The 12033-nt window shown below is 42.3% G+C and overlaps 1 protein-coding gene across 8 annotated transcripts in view; it reads left to right on the forward strand.

Annotated features, from left to right (window-relative positions):
* CBFA2T2 (CBFA2/RUNX1 partner transcriptional co-repressor 2) overlaps positions 1-12033 on the forward strand; it is a 370144-nt gene that overhangs the window by 322377 nt on the left and 35734 nt on the right. For 7 of the 8 annotated variants that reach the window (XM_044090262.1, XM_044090265.1, XM_044090268.1 and 4 more), the window contains exon 9: positions 10638-10709. The exons of the other annotated variant lie outside the window; for it this stretch is intronic. In XM_044090262.1, the coding sequence (XP_043946197.1) occupies positions 10638-10709 (72 nt within the window). The remainder of the gene's footprint in view (positions 1-10637; positions 10710-12033) is intronic. 8 annotated transcript variants of the gene reach the window in all.

The following is a 12033-nucleotide window of genomic DNA, read 5'->3' on the forward strand; positions in this document are numbered from 1 at the left end:
CAGACCACACCTCTCTCTAAAGCTGTTATGGATGTCATCTTAGAAGCCAGGAGGCCCAGCACTAGGAAATCTTATGCAGAAAAATGGAAAAGATTTTGTGCTTGGAACCAGGCACAGACCTCTTATTCCAAATATACCTCAGATTTTACAATACCTAACTGAGATGCTTGATAAAGGCCTATCCTTTTCATCTATTAAAATCCATGCCTCTGCCATTTCAGCTCATTACATTACGGAACCTCCTATTTTTTCACATCCACTGCTAAGGCAATACCTCAGAGGGCAAGAAACATAAGACCCCCAAGAGGAGCACCAATACCTACTTGGGACCTCAATTTTGTATTAGAAAAGCTCACACTGCCTCCTTTTGAGCCAGCCATCACAGCTGATCTAAAATTCTTATGGAAAACTGCTCTGCTTCTAGCATTAACTTCAGCAAGAAGAGTTTCAGAGTTGCAGGCATTAATGGCAATGGAACCTTTTATAATTTTCCATCAGGACAAACCCAACATTTATGCCAAAGGTGGTTTCCAGTGTGGCTCTAAACCAAACCTTTCATTTACCAACTTTTTATCCAAACCCCCAGAATAAAGGGGAGAGACTTCTGCACACTTTGGATATACACAGACAGCTGCGCTTCTACTTGGACAAAACAAAAGCTTTAAAACTGAGCAACTGTTTGTAGCTTATGCTGCAGGATCACAAGGAAAGCCTATCTCGAAGCAGACTATTTCAAAATGGATAGGACACTGCATTCGCTTCTGCTATGCACAACATGGTAAATCAGTGCCTAAGGGCATAAGGCCACATTCTACCAGAGCAGCAGCCACTTCAGCAGCCTTTCTCAGAGGAGTACCAACCAAAGATATTTTAGAAGCTGCAACCTGGAGTTCAGTGCACACCTTCACTAAGCACTACCACTTGCCTCTCTACTCTAAATCCAGAGCAGGCTTTGCCACTGCAGTTCTGCAGGGCCTGGTAGCCTCTCCTAATCCTGTTTAGGCCCAGCCACCCAACCTCAGCTTTGGGATTCTACCCAAGTGTAATGACTGCAACAGTGAAACATGATGAACATAGTACAGTTGTGTACCCACCATAAATGTAGATGTTCGAGTGTATTCACTGTTGCAGTCCAGGTTACCCACCCACCTTCCCCCTTTGTCATTGCTGGGTCCTTTCTGTACTTCTCAACTCTCTACAACCCATGTGATGTATTTACTTGTAGATGAAGGAAATGTTATTTAGATACATGCATGTTTTTTGACATAATTTTTTCCAGCCTTTCCTATTTGGGGGCACCTGACATCTGGGCAAGAAAAACTGAAGAGAATGGTGTCGGTTGCATCTTTTATACCCCTGGCGAAGAGGCGACAGCAACCGACGCCGGACCTAGACTTTGGAACTCGGGCTGACTGCGGGTAGCCTGCCAGCAGGATGACCCAAGTGTAATGACTGCAACAGTGAATACACTCGAACATCTACATTTATGATAGGTACACAACTGTACTTTCTGGATGTTGTGGATGATGTCTTTATGGAATCCAGTCTGACTCCTGATACTTTACCCCCTGCTCCAAGGAAACCAGACAGGTACTACAGAGTCCCTGACTCTCACAAATTTCTTTATAAAAATCCTACTGCTGACCCTGAGGTCATTTCCCAAGGACCTAAAGGTATAAAAGCAGCTATAGCTAAGAATCCCACTACTTTTGACAGGGATTCCCGAGCTTTAGACAGATGGGGTAAAAAAGTACACACCTCTGCAACTCTCGCCATTAGGGCATTGAATTGCCAGTTTCACATGCTGAAATACCAGCAACATATTATGGAACTTATTAAGCAAAAATTATCTACCTTTACAGACTGTGCAGAAAATAAAGAATTACAGGAGCTTATGCATTCTGCAAGCCAAGTCAGCAAGCATACCTTGTATTGTGGGTTTAACGCCCTAGAAGCATCTTGCAGGGCAGCAGTCACTTGTTCTGTACTGAGAAGGCATGCTTGGCTTAAGGAACAGACCTTGCCAGACCATGTCAAATCAAAATTACTAGACGCTCCTTTGAATAAGGACAATTTGTTTGGCACCAAAGCAGAAGATGTTCTAAAAAAGATGGAAGAAAAAGCTATGTCTATGCAGACAAAGATTTTTTGCAGTTGCAGCCTCCAAGATTCAGTAGGCATTGCATCTTGAAACATTGGTCCTTTCCAGCCCCCTGAAGGCCATCTCAAACTAAACCCAGGGGAAACAGACCCCCCCAGATTACAGTCTCAAGGTATGCAGAGATCTAAGCAATGGAGTACCTCCACTTCTAAAACAGGGAGTGCTAAGCCACACTCTTACAGAAATAATTCACAATGACTTCTCAGCTCCACTCCTCACCTCTACCCAGTTGCTCATGCCACTAGGAGGAAAACTTGCCGACCATGCAGAAAACTGGGCCTACATCATGAAAGACCGATGGGTCCTCAACATTGTATCCCAGGGGTAGAAATTTTACTTCCACATTGCCAACCCCGAAAGGGTTCCCAGACCTTCCTCCAAACCAGTGGGCAGAGGCACAAAACCAAGTTCAATCCCTGCTCTCCGTAAGGGCAACTCAGCCTGTACCTGCAAAGCAAATAGGTCAAGGGTTTTATTCCAGACTTTTCCTGGTGCCCAATCCTAGATCTTTCCATTCTAAACACCTTCCTGGTGGTACCAAAATTCAAAATGCTCACCCTTCAGCAACTTCCAAAGAGGCCTGGTTAGCCACCCTAGACCTAAAAGAAGCCTATCTGTACATCCCTATCGGGGAATCATGCAGGAAATGTCTACATTTCAGGGCAAGATCTATTCATTATCAGTTCTCTGCACTTTCCTTTGGCTTATCCACTGCTCCCAGAGTCTTCACAAAATGCCTGGGTCCTGCCTTTACCTATTGCAGACAGAGAAATATTCAAATATACCCTTACTTGGATGATTGGCTGAGTCAGGCAGACAGTCAGGAAAAGCTGTTTCAGCATCTGACATTTGTAAAGAACCTTCTAACCTCCCTGGGGTACACTATCAACGAAAATAAATCCAATCTAGTCCCCAGTCAAAAGATTGTATTCCTGGGAGCAAGCTTGGACACAGCATCCCAGATGGCATTCCTTACAACAGAAACACAAGCCTATCTAACAGGCTACTTCACTCAAATGGCCACCAGAATCCAGCTATCTGCAAGAAAAATCCTGCAGGCTCTAGGGTTCATGGCCTCTTGCATTCTACTGATTCCATATGCCAGACTGCATATGAGGAAACTTCAATGGTACTTAAAAAGTCTTTGGTGGCAACATTCTCAGGACCTGGAAACCATCATACCTTGTCTAAGGACAGAGTTTCTTTGGTGGGCAGCAGCATACAACCACAACAAGGGGCTTCCCTTTACACAACTCCACGCCGCCCAGACCCAAACCACAGATGCATCAGACTATGCGTGGTGGCATATCTGGGCGACAAGTGCATTCTGGGCCACTGCAGCCCAAGTCAAATTCATCTGCACATCAACCAAAAAGAGATGCTAGCTGTTCAGCACGCTCCGACAGCTTTCAGATTCCTACTCTCACCAGCACCCCTGCTAGTAAAACAGACAACACCACAGTTATGTGGTACATCAACAAGCATGAGGGAACCCACTCTTACCCACTCTGCAGGCTAGCCATGACACTGTGGAACACGGCCTTGGACATGCATATTCATCTGCAAGCTCAACTACTGCCAGGCAAACAAAACTATCTGGCAGATGACTTATGAAGAAATCTCCTAGACCCACATGAGTGGCAATTAGACCCCAGCACTTTCAGTCTGCTAACCCAGAAATGGGGGATCCCGGAGGTGGACTTTTTTGCCTCCTCCTACAATCACCAGATCAGCAAATTCACCTCACAGCAGGGCCTGGAAAGTGGATGCCCTATCCTTCCACTGGGTAAACCTCTCAATCTTTGCTTTCCCCCCTCTGCCTCTTCTTACAATGGTATTACTCAAGATAAGACAGGACAGACCAAGGGCAATCCTGATTGCCCCAGACTGGCCACGCCAGCACTGGTACCCACTACTGCGCAGCCTGTCACTGGTGCCACCATGGCACCTTCCTCAGATCCCAACCCTCCTCACTCAGCAGGAGGGACAGATCTTGCATCTACAACTGCAAACCCTGAACCTTGCAGCCTGGCTTATTCCTTGAATTCTCCCCCGTGACCAGCCTAAGCAAGCAGGTACTGGACGTCATTCTTGAAGCCAGAAGACCCAGTACAAGGAAATCCTATGCTGATAAGTGGAAAAGATATTGTTCCTGGATTCACTCTAAAGGAACAGACCTGGCACTGCCCTGCTTACCTCTAATCCTGGATTATCTAGCAGATCTACTTCACAGAGGCCTTTCCTTCTCTTCCGTTAAGATCCATGCTTCTGCCATCTTGGCTCATTACAACACTGAGTCACCTCTCTTCTCTCACCCTCTCATCAAGCAGATCCTGAGAGGGGCCAACAACTTAAGGCCACCAAGGAGAGCACCCATCCCTGCTTGGGACCTTAACTTTGTACTGGAAAAGCTCACCCCCCCCCCCTTTGAGCCTGCAGCATCAGCAGAGTTAAAATTCCTCTCTTGGAAAACAGCCTTGCTTCTGGCCATCACATCAGCTAGATGAGTGTTTGAGCTGCAAGCACTTGTGGCTGTGGACTCCTTCATTATTTTTCATGCTGACAGGGTCTCCCTCAGAACAAACCCTACTTTTATGCCTAAAGTGGTGTCCAGTGTAGCTCTCAACCAATCTATCCATTTGCCAACCTTCTTTCCTAATCCTCAAAATAAAGGGGAAAGGATCCTACACTCTTTAGACATGCACAGACAGCTCAGATTCTACCTTGACAGGACTAAGCCCTTCAGGAAATCTGACCAGTTACTAGTCAGCTTTGCATCAGGGGCAGAGGGCAAGGCCATATTTAAACAATTTCCAAATGGATAGCACACTGTATCCATTTCTGTTACAAACACCATGGGAAACCAACCCCTCAGGGGGTCAGAACTCATTCCAGTAGGGCAACTTCTACCTCTACAGCATTCCTCAGGGGAGTCCCTACCAGGGACATTGTAGAAGCTGCTACCTGGAGTTCTGTTCATACCTTCACCAAGCATTACCATCTGTCTATCTTTTCCAAATCCAGGGCTGGTTTTGCAACAGCATACTAGCCAGCCTCAACTCTTCTTGACTGCCTCCACCCACTCTTCAGCTTTGGGAATCAACCCAAGTGTGATGACTGCAACATTAAAACACGAAGAACATAGTACAGTTGTGTACACTTACCAAAAATGTAGATGTTCAAGTGTATTCACTGTTGCAGTCCTGGTTTCCCACCCTTCAGCCCCCTTGTCTCTCTCTCTCCTTCTCTATCTCTATTACTCACCCTTTGCAGGGCTATTAGAAGTTACTTTTTACTAGATGGTGGTGTTTTTTTTTTTTTCCCCCACCATAACTTAAGCTCCCTATTTGGGGGGCTCCTGACATTTGGAGCAAGAAAAACTGATGTAATGGTGTCGGCTGCCTGTTTTTATACCCCTGATGACCTGACATCAGTCCTGGAGCGACAGCAGCCGATGCAGAAATACTAAGTCTCTGATATTTGGGCCGGCTGAGAGCTATCTGCAGGCAGATAACCCAAGTGTGATGACTGCAACAGTGAATACACTTGAGCATCTACATTTATGGTAAGTGTACACAACTGTACTTTTCCTTTTTCCTTAACAAGCACAAGTAATTAAAGAAACTCTTTGATGGGGGATCCCGGAGGTGGACTTTTATGCCTCCTCCTACAATCACCAGATCAGCATGAGCCACATTTGATTGACGGCACTTTCCTTGAGTGCTCAATGATCAACAGAAAGGAGCGAATCAAATTTCCCAGACAGTGGAATTGTCTTTTTTCTCCACTGTTGTATGTCCTTGGAGTAGGTATATTAAAGAATGGATGATGTGGGGCGTTCTCCAACCTACTTTCAAGGTTTGGCAAAAATAGTTTTGCTTTTTTTCCATCAATTGTTTGACGCTCGACCAAAGTGCTATCAATCAATCTACATGAATCCAGGAAAAAATGCATTGTAGTTTTCTGCTTTGAAGGAGTTCTGATTCTCCTTAGTTTCTGAAGCAAAGTTGCAGACAGCAGTGGTAGTCCGAGTATTTAATGGCAGCATGGTGTAATGTGAATAGAATTAAGCTAACTTGTATATTACTTCACTAACTGTGCTGAGGTCTCAAAATGCTGTTGCACTGTTGAAGAGTGTAAACTCTCAGCATAACTGCTACCTTTTTGGTTAAAGAGGTTGAGTTTGATATCAGACATTATTGATTTAGGTACACACACTCTTGAACTTTGCTTTATGATTTGTATGTACCTTGTGTATCTTTGGGGCCATTTTCATAGCATTACTGAAATAAAACGTCAGCAGTTATGTATAATATGGATGCTAAAGCTGAGCACTAATGCCATACAATGGTGTTTACATTTCCCTTCCAAGAATTTTTTCCTTCATCTGTTGAAAGGATGGGTTTTGCCAGGCACACTGTGAGGTAAACAGCATCTGTTTCCTTTTTTGGATGGCATGAATGCCTGGACGAGTTTCTGGGGCAGTATGTTATAGCACTGCTTATGCAAAAAATAAAGTAGTGTTTAAAAAGTAATATACAAGGGACTCTGAATAATAGAAACATGAGCCACATTTGACGTCTGAAAACCTTTTGGGGGGAGGTTTGCCTAACTTTGTTCCACTGTGGGAGTATAGCAGAGAGATAAGGCAGTGAGCTGCTAATGAGTATCACCATGTGAAAATAAACTTGCATGTTATTGCTTCTGTATAATGACAAGTCCGGTAAAAAAGGGTTACCCTGGAAAAAGAAGTACTTTTACTTAACTGTTCTCACTTGGTTAAAAAAACAAGTAGAAGTAGAAGCCATATTTTAAAGCTTGTTTTGAGTAAGACACTAGCAAGTCTTTGTTACTGTTCCTGATATTGAAGTTATTAGACTACCTGTCAAATACAAGACCCAGTCAAAAGATTGAAAATTAAAGTGAGATTTAGCTCCGGTAATAAAAATCACTACTTGACATACACATTTTGCTCCACACACACACACACACACACACACACCTACACTTTCCGAAATTGCTGAAGCTTTGGGAATAGTCAGAGATATCTCAATATCAGTCTCCTCCCCCGTTGGCACTTAATTTTCCATTTAAGATTCACAGTTACAATCTGTGACCTTTCAGTGGGAACCTCTAGTCACTAAATAGTTGTGTAGAGATTTATTGCAAGTCTTAATAGGTCCTAAACATGCACTTGATTTGTATTGTCAGTTTGTATTCAGTTTGTAAGGAAATTAAACAGTAAAAAATACATTTTATATGCAACTTAGACCCCATCTTAATTAAACACACTGATCACTGTGTATGTGTGTGTGTGTGTGTGTGTGTGTGTGTGTATATGTATATAGTAATCCCTTAACCCTTCTGTCATTGAATTCCAGCTTCAGCTGTAAATCTGTGGGCCTTGTTATTAGCTTTGCAGGATTCTCAGCCCTCAGTCTTCAGCTTAATGTCATCTGTGGAGCTGTAGCTGGTCATAAGCTAATGCACTCATTCAGTGGGCCGTCCCTGCACTACCTGAAGGTCTGATTTTTTTTTAGTTTGACTGCAGCAGTTTTGGTGCACACAGTCTTTTTTCAAACCTCTTTCTAGCTCACCTGTCCAAGCATCACTGTGTTCCAGCCGCTTGGCTTGTTGTGCAGATGTCAAAACTAAAGTAACTATGTAACATAGATTTGTTCCGGGGCATTTAGTCCCCCATGTAACATGACTGGTAGAGTAGTAAAACTTCAGTATTGAGGCATAAACCTTTTGATCATCATCATTTCATTGTGTCAGCTATCTTTCTTTCTCATTTTTTAATAGTATTTCCGTCGGACATTCAGGTTATGGTTTAAGTAACGGGTATGGAGTTCTTGAACTGATTCTTGGCTACCCTCAGGAGTGGCTTTAAGTCAACTGGTGCCCTAGGCAAAAGGGTTCCATGGTACCACCTGCTGCACCCATCCTGGTCTACCTACACCAAATCAATACTGGAAAAGCACCACTAGTATAGCGGCGCCCTAGGCATATGCCTAAGGCCGGCTATGGCTATCCTTTCAAACATGAGGATTACGTGTAGGCTATCAAAGATCTTTGGAATTGCTTGTAATCAGTATTTCTGCTACCTCTTTGGCTACCAGTTTACATTTTTTTCTCTTTATAATAACGTGCATTTTCAATACTGTTGACCCTATCTGAAAATTGCAACTCTAGATGCATTGAATTTTTTTCACTGCTTTCTTTAATATCACACTTTCTAGTCGATCATGTTTACAATTTTTCTTCCTTTGTTTGAAATTGCTTTTGTTAAAGAACTATTTCCTTATCACTTTGATTAGCGGCTGATTTTTTTCCTCTTTGATAATGGCGTTTCTGTTTGTGTTGCTAGCTTATAGTGGGGCTTCTGTATTATCCTTTTTATTTGAAACAACTGCTGTGACTACAGACTTTTTCCTAATAGAACAGGGAATAAAAGGCTTCATCACAATTCTTGGTATGCAGTAATTTCCCAGAAGTTAGTTTTACTCCCTAGGCAGCAGTATGAAGACGTGAAATTGCAGCATGTTAGTGTTAAAATAGAAACAAAAATGATAAAATAACTAAAGACTAGTCAGTCCAAATTTAAAAGGAAAGAAGATAACAGAGATGAATTTTCTAGTTCTGATCAAAAAACATCTGGAACAAATTTTGTCTCTTATTACAAAAATGTTCAGATTTGAAATGTAAGGGAAATGAAGAGTTTACACATATGGCACAGATTCCAGCTGTAGAGTTAAAAAGGGGCTGTTGCATGGAAAAATATTCCTGTTTGAAATTAGAATCAGGAGGTTAACATCTGCCACAAATCTCTGATGCAAATTACAAATAAGCATCCGCACATCTGGTACCTACTTCAGCTGTAATGAGTATTCTCGGTACATCTGGCACAAATTCCGGTTTTATGGGAGAGCTGGGGATTCAGTCTAGATTTTGGAGCCAGCAGAAGTCTTTTGCAGCTCACATTTCATAGATAGTGTGTACCCAACCTCAAGTCTACAAGGTGTCCTTGACATCAGGAAGCCGTGTGTGTGTGTGTGTGTGTGTGTGTGTGTGTGTGTGTGTGTGTGTGTGTGTGTGTGTGTGTGTGTGTGTGTGTGTGTTTTGTGATCACATTTGCATGATCACGGGGAAAGGAACTTGTTTGCTTACACAGGGATGAACTCATGCCTTAATGGGGATTGTCTCTGGTTTCCAGGAACCTGCAATCTCTGTGACAAGTGAGAATTTGAAATGGACAACAAGGTGGTGGGTGTTTCACAGGTAACACTACTATGTGGCATAACTTGCATTTTAGGAGCCACAGTTCTGTGGAGAAGTCATTTAACCATGATATCCTTTAGTATTGTAAGACCATAAATTGTTTACTGTTCTCAAAGATCATGCCTTTTTCTGAAAACACGGCACATATAGCGCTTAAGGTTTCCTCTTTAGACTTCTCTATTGAAGTACTTGATTCACCAGTTTAGTTCCTGGACAGAATTCCTTCTTATTGGAGGCTGGGTGCTACAGTTCCATCCAACATTCACAGGAAATGCAATAAGTGAATAACTGGTGATCCTCCAAATTGTATGTGTGTGTGTGTGTGTGTGTGTGTGTGTGTGTGTGTGTGTGTGTGTGTGTATGTGTACTATTTGCTTATTAGTGCTTCTGTCCTGTGAAACTTTTGTACCTTATCTAGGACTAGATTTATAGCCTTATGGACACCCAGTGTTGGGATAAGCTCTGGCTTCCTTACTCCTAAAAGGAGATAACTAGAGAATGAATGAATGATTTTCTTTTTTGCTGTTGAGAGTAGTGAAACTACTGTGCAAAAAGAGATGAGTAATGGAGTATAGTGATTCATATAAGAAATTTGTTGTGTAAAATTCAGAATTTAACATTCTGTATAGAACCAGAGGTTGGCAGAAGCAGAGATAGTAGTGAATGCCACCACTGTTTATTTTTGTGACAGGAATTTCTCTTCCTCCTGTCAGTCTGTGAAAAACATTCAGTACGCCTCAAGTTCATGTTGCCATAAAGGGCAAGAAATGTATCTTGCTACAGTCAGTACCACTGTTTACAGCTTTTGATTGTCGAACACAGTGCATGAGTGTAGTAAAGAAGGTCGCAGAAGCAGTTATGTTTGCCATTTCTGTTTAGAAATGTCAACACCATAAGTCATTGATAGTTTCTCCAGGAACCAAACCTTTGAAATTATACAACCTGCTGTTTCACTAAATGTTACTCAGGGCCCATTAAGCAATTACATTGCCGATTCTTGTAGAGATATCTTTTTCTCTTACTCAAGAGTTGCCAGATTTTAAAGTCATTCTGATTAGCAGAGTTTAGACTGCTTAAGAAGTGCATCTTTCACACGTATTTTTCAAGTTTTGCTGCTGCATGCCAGAAGATAGCTACCTCTCTGAGAGTTTGAAACTACTGAATGCAAACTTGTTTTTGGTTTCTGTTTCTACAGAACCTCAGCGGGAATTCAGTAGCAAGTCAGGGACAGGCAGCACAGTTGCAGATGAAATCTGGAAAAAAGCGGGTAAGGATTTTCATGTTGCCAGTAAATATTGTATTAACTTATCCAGGCCTGTCCAAGGAAGAAAAAAAAAGGCTGTACTGTTTGTTCTTCATCATGAAAATCTTCTCCATTTGGTTATTACACAACAAACTATTTGTTCTAAGGCAGCTGGAAATATTTTCTAACTAGTTATCTCCCACAGTGATGTGTGCCATCATGTAACAAGGATGGCTTAGTTGTTTCACAGATTCTTCTGATTTCATCAAGTCTTCACCATATCTTATCAATAAAATGTTTGTTTTATGACTCTAGTTTCCAGGCTAATTATTCCTAGACTTTAATCTTCATGCTGCTACCAAGAACTGCTTCTTCTTGTTTTGCTCCTGTCATTACAGGATTTCTTTAGACCATAGACCTGCCATATCAGTTTGTTTTTCTGTAGGCTTTTTGTCTCCGTGCCTGCCACCCAGCACACCTTCCCCAGTTGTTGTTCAGTCCATTCATGCGTTTATACTAGAAAACCCCAAGATGGAGGTGTGAGCTGAACAGAAGGGCTGTCATTCAGGCCCCTCAGTGGCATCCTAATGAGGGAATTTATGTTGAGGCAAACTGTGACACACCGACCCTATGTCCAACGATGGGGAAAACGGGGATGTGGATGGATGAATGGAATAGCCCCCCCCCCCATTGCTATTGGCTGACATGGACATGTACATTATCACACTCCTACACCCTCCTCCCACATGCCATCTCCTTCAGCATGAACCAAAAGATTGTCATGAACCTTTTTGAGATTGATAAATTCTTTTTGCATTTAGTTTGGCAAAAACGTTGCATCATGTGACTGTGAAGGACACATCATTATCAGTCTTCTGATGCTTCCAAACCTGCTACATGTTCTGGCCACTTTGCATTGCTAAGCTTTCGTTGTAGTTGTCTTGAGCGCTTAACAGAAATTCTCTTTCCCAGATTGTGCTTTTGTCATTGTCTGATTTTTTTTTTTTCAGCTAATGCTGTGCCTTTTTTCAGAAATATCAGCTGAATCATTAGCTAAGGCTATCGCATGTGTGTTAGACCAACAAGTGTGCCTATTTCAGGGACCCACTTAGATATTTTCCTTATGCCACTTTTTAAACCCATCAGTAGTTTTTGGAGCAGTAAACTGTGTAACCAGGGAGTCGTTAATGAAGAAAATGAACATGAAAATTAATGTTTCTTGCCAAATAGGCGTATTCTTCAGTCCTGCGCTATTCTCTTTTAGGTTTAAAGTCTGTGAATATTTATTGTTAGATCACCTGATTGTATCAAAACATTTTCAGGGTTTGCTCAAATTCTTGGAAATTTG

This window comes from Protopterus annectens, chromosome 12.part0 (genome assembly GCF_019279795.1).
Source record: "Protopterus annectens isolate FY-2018-M chromosome 12.part0, PAN1.0, whole genome shotgun sequence".
NCBI lineage: Eukaryota > Metazoa > Chordata > Ceratodontiformes > Protopteridae > Protopterus > Protopterus annectens.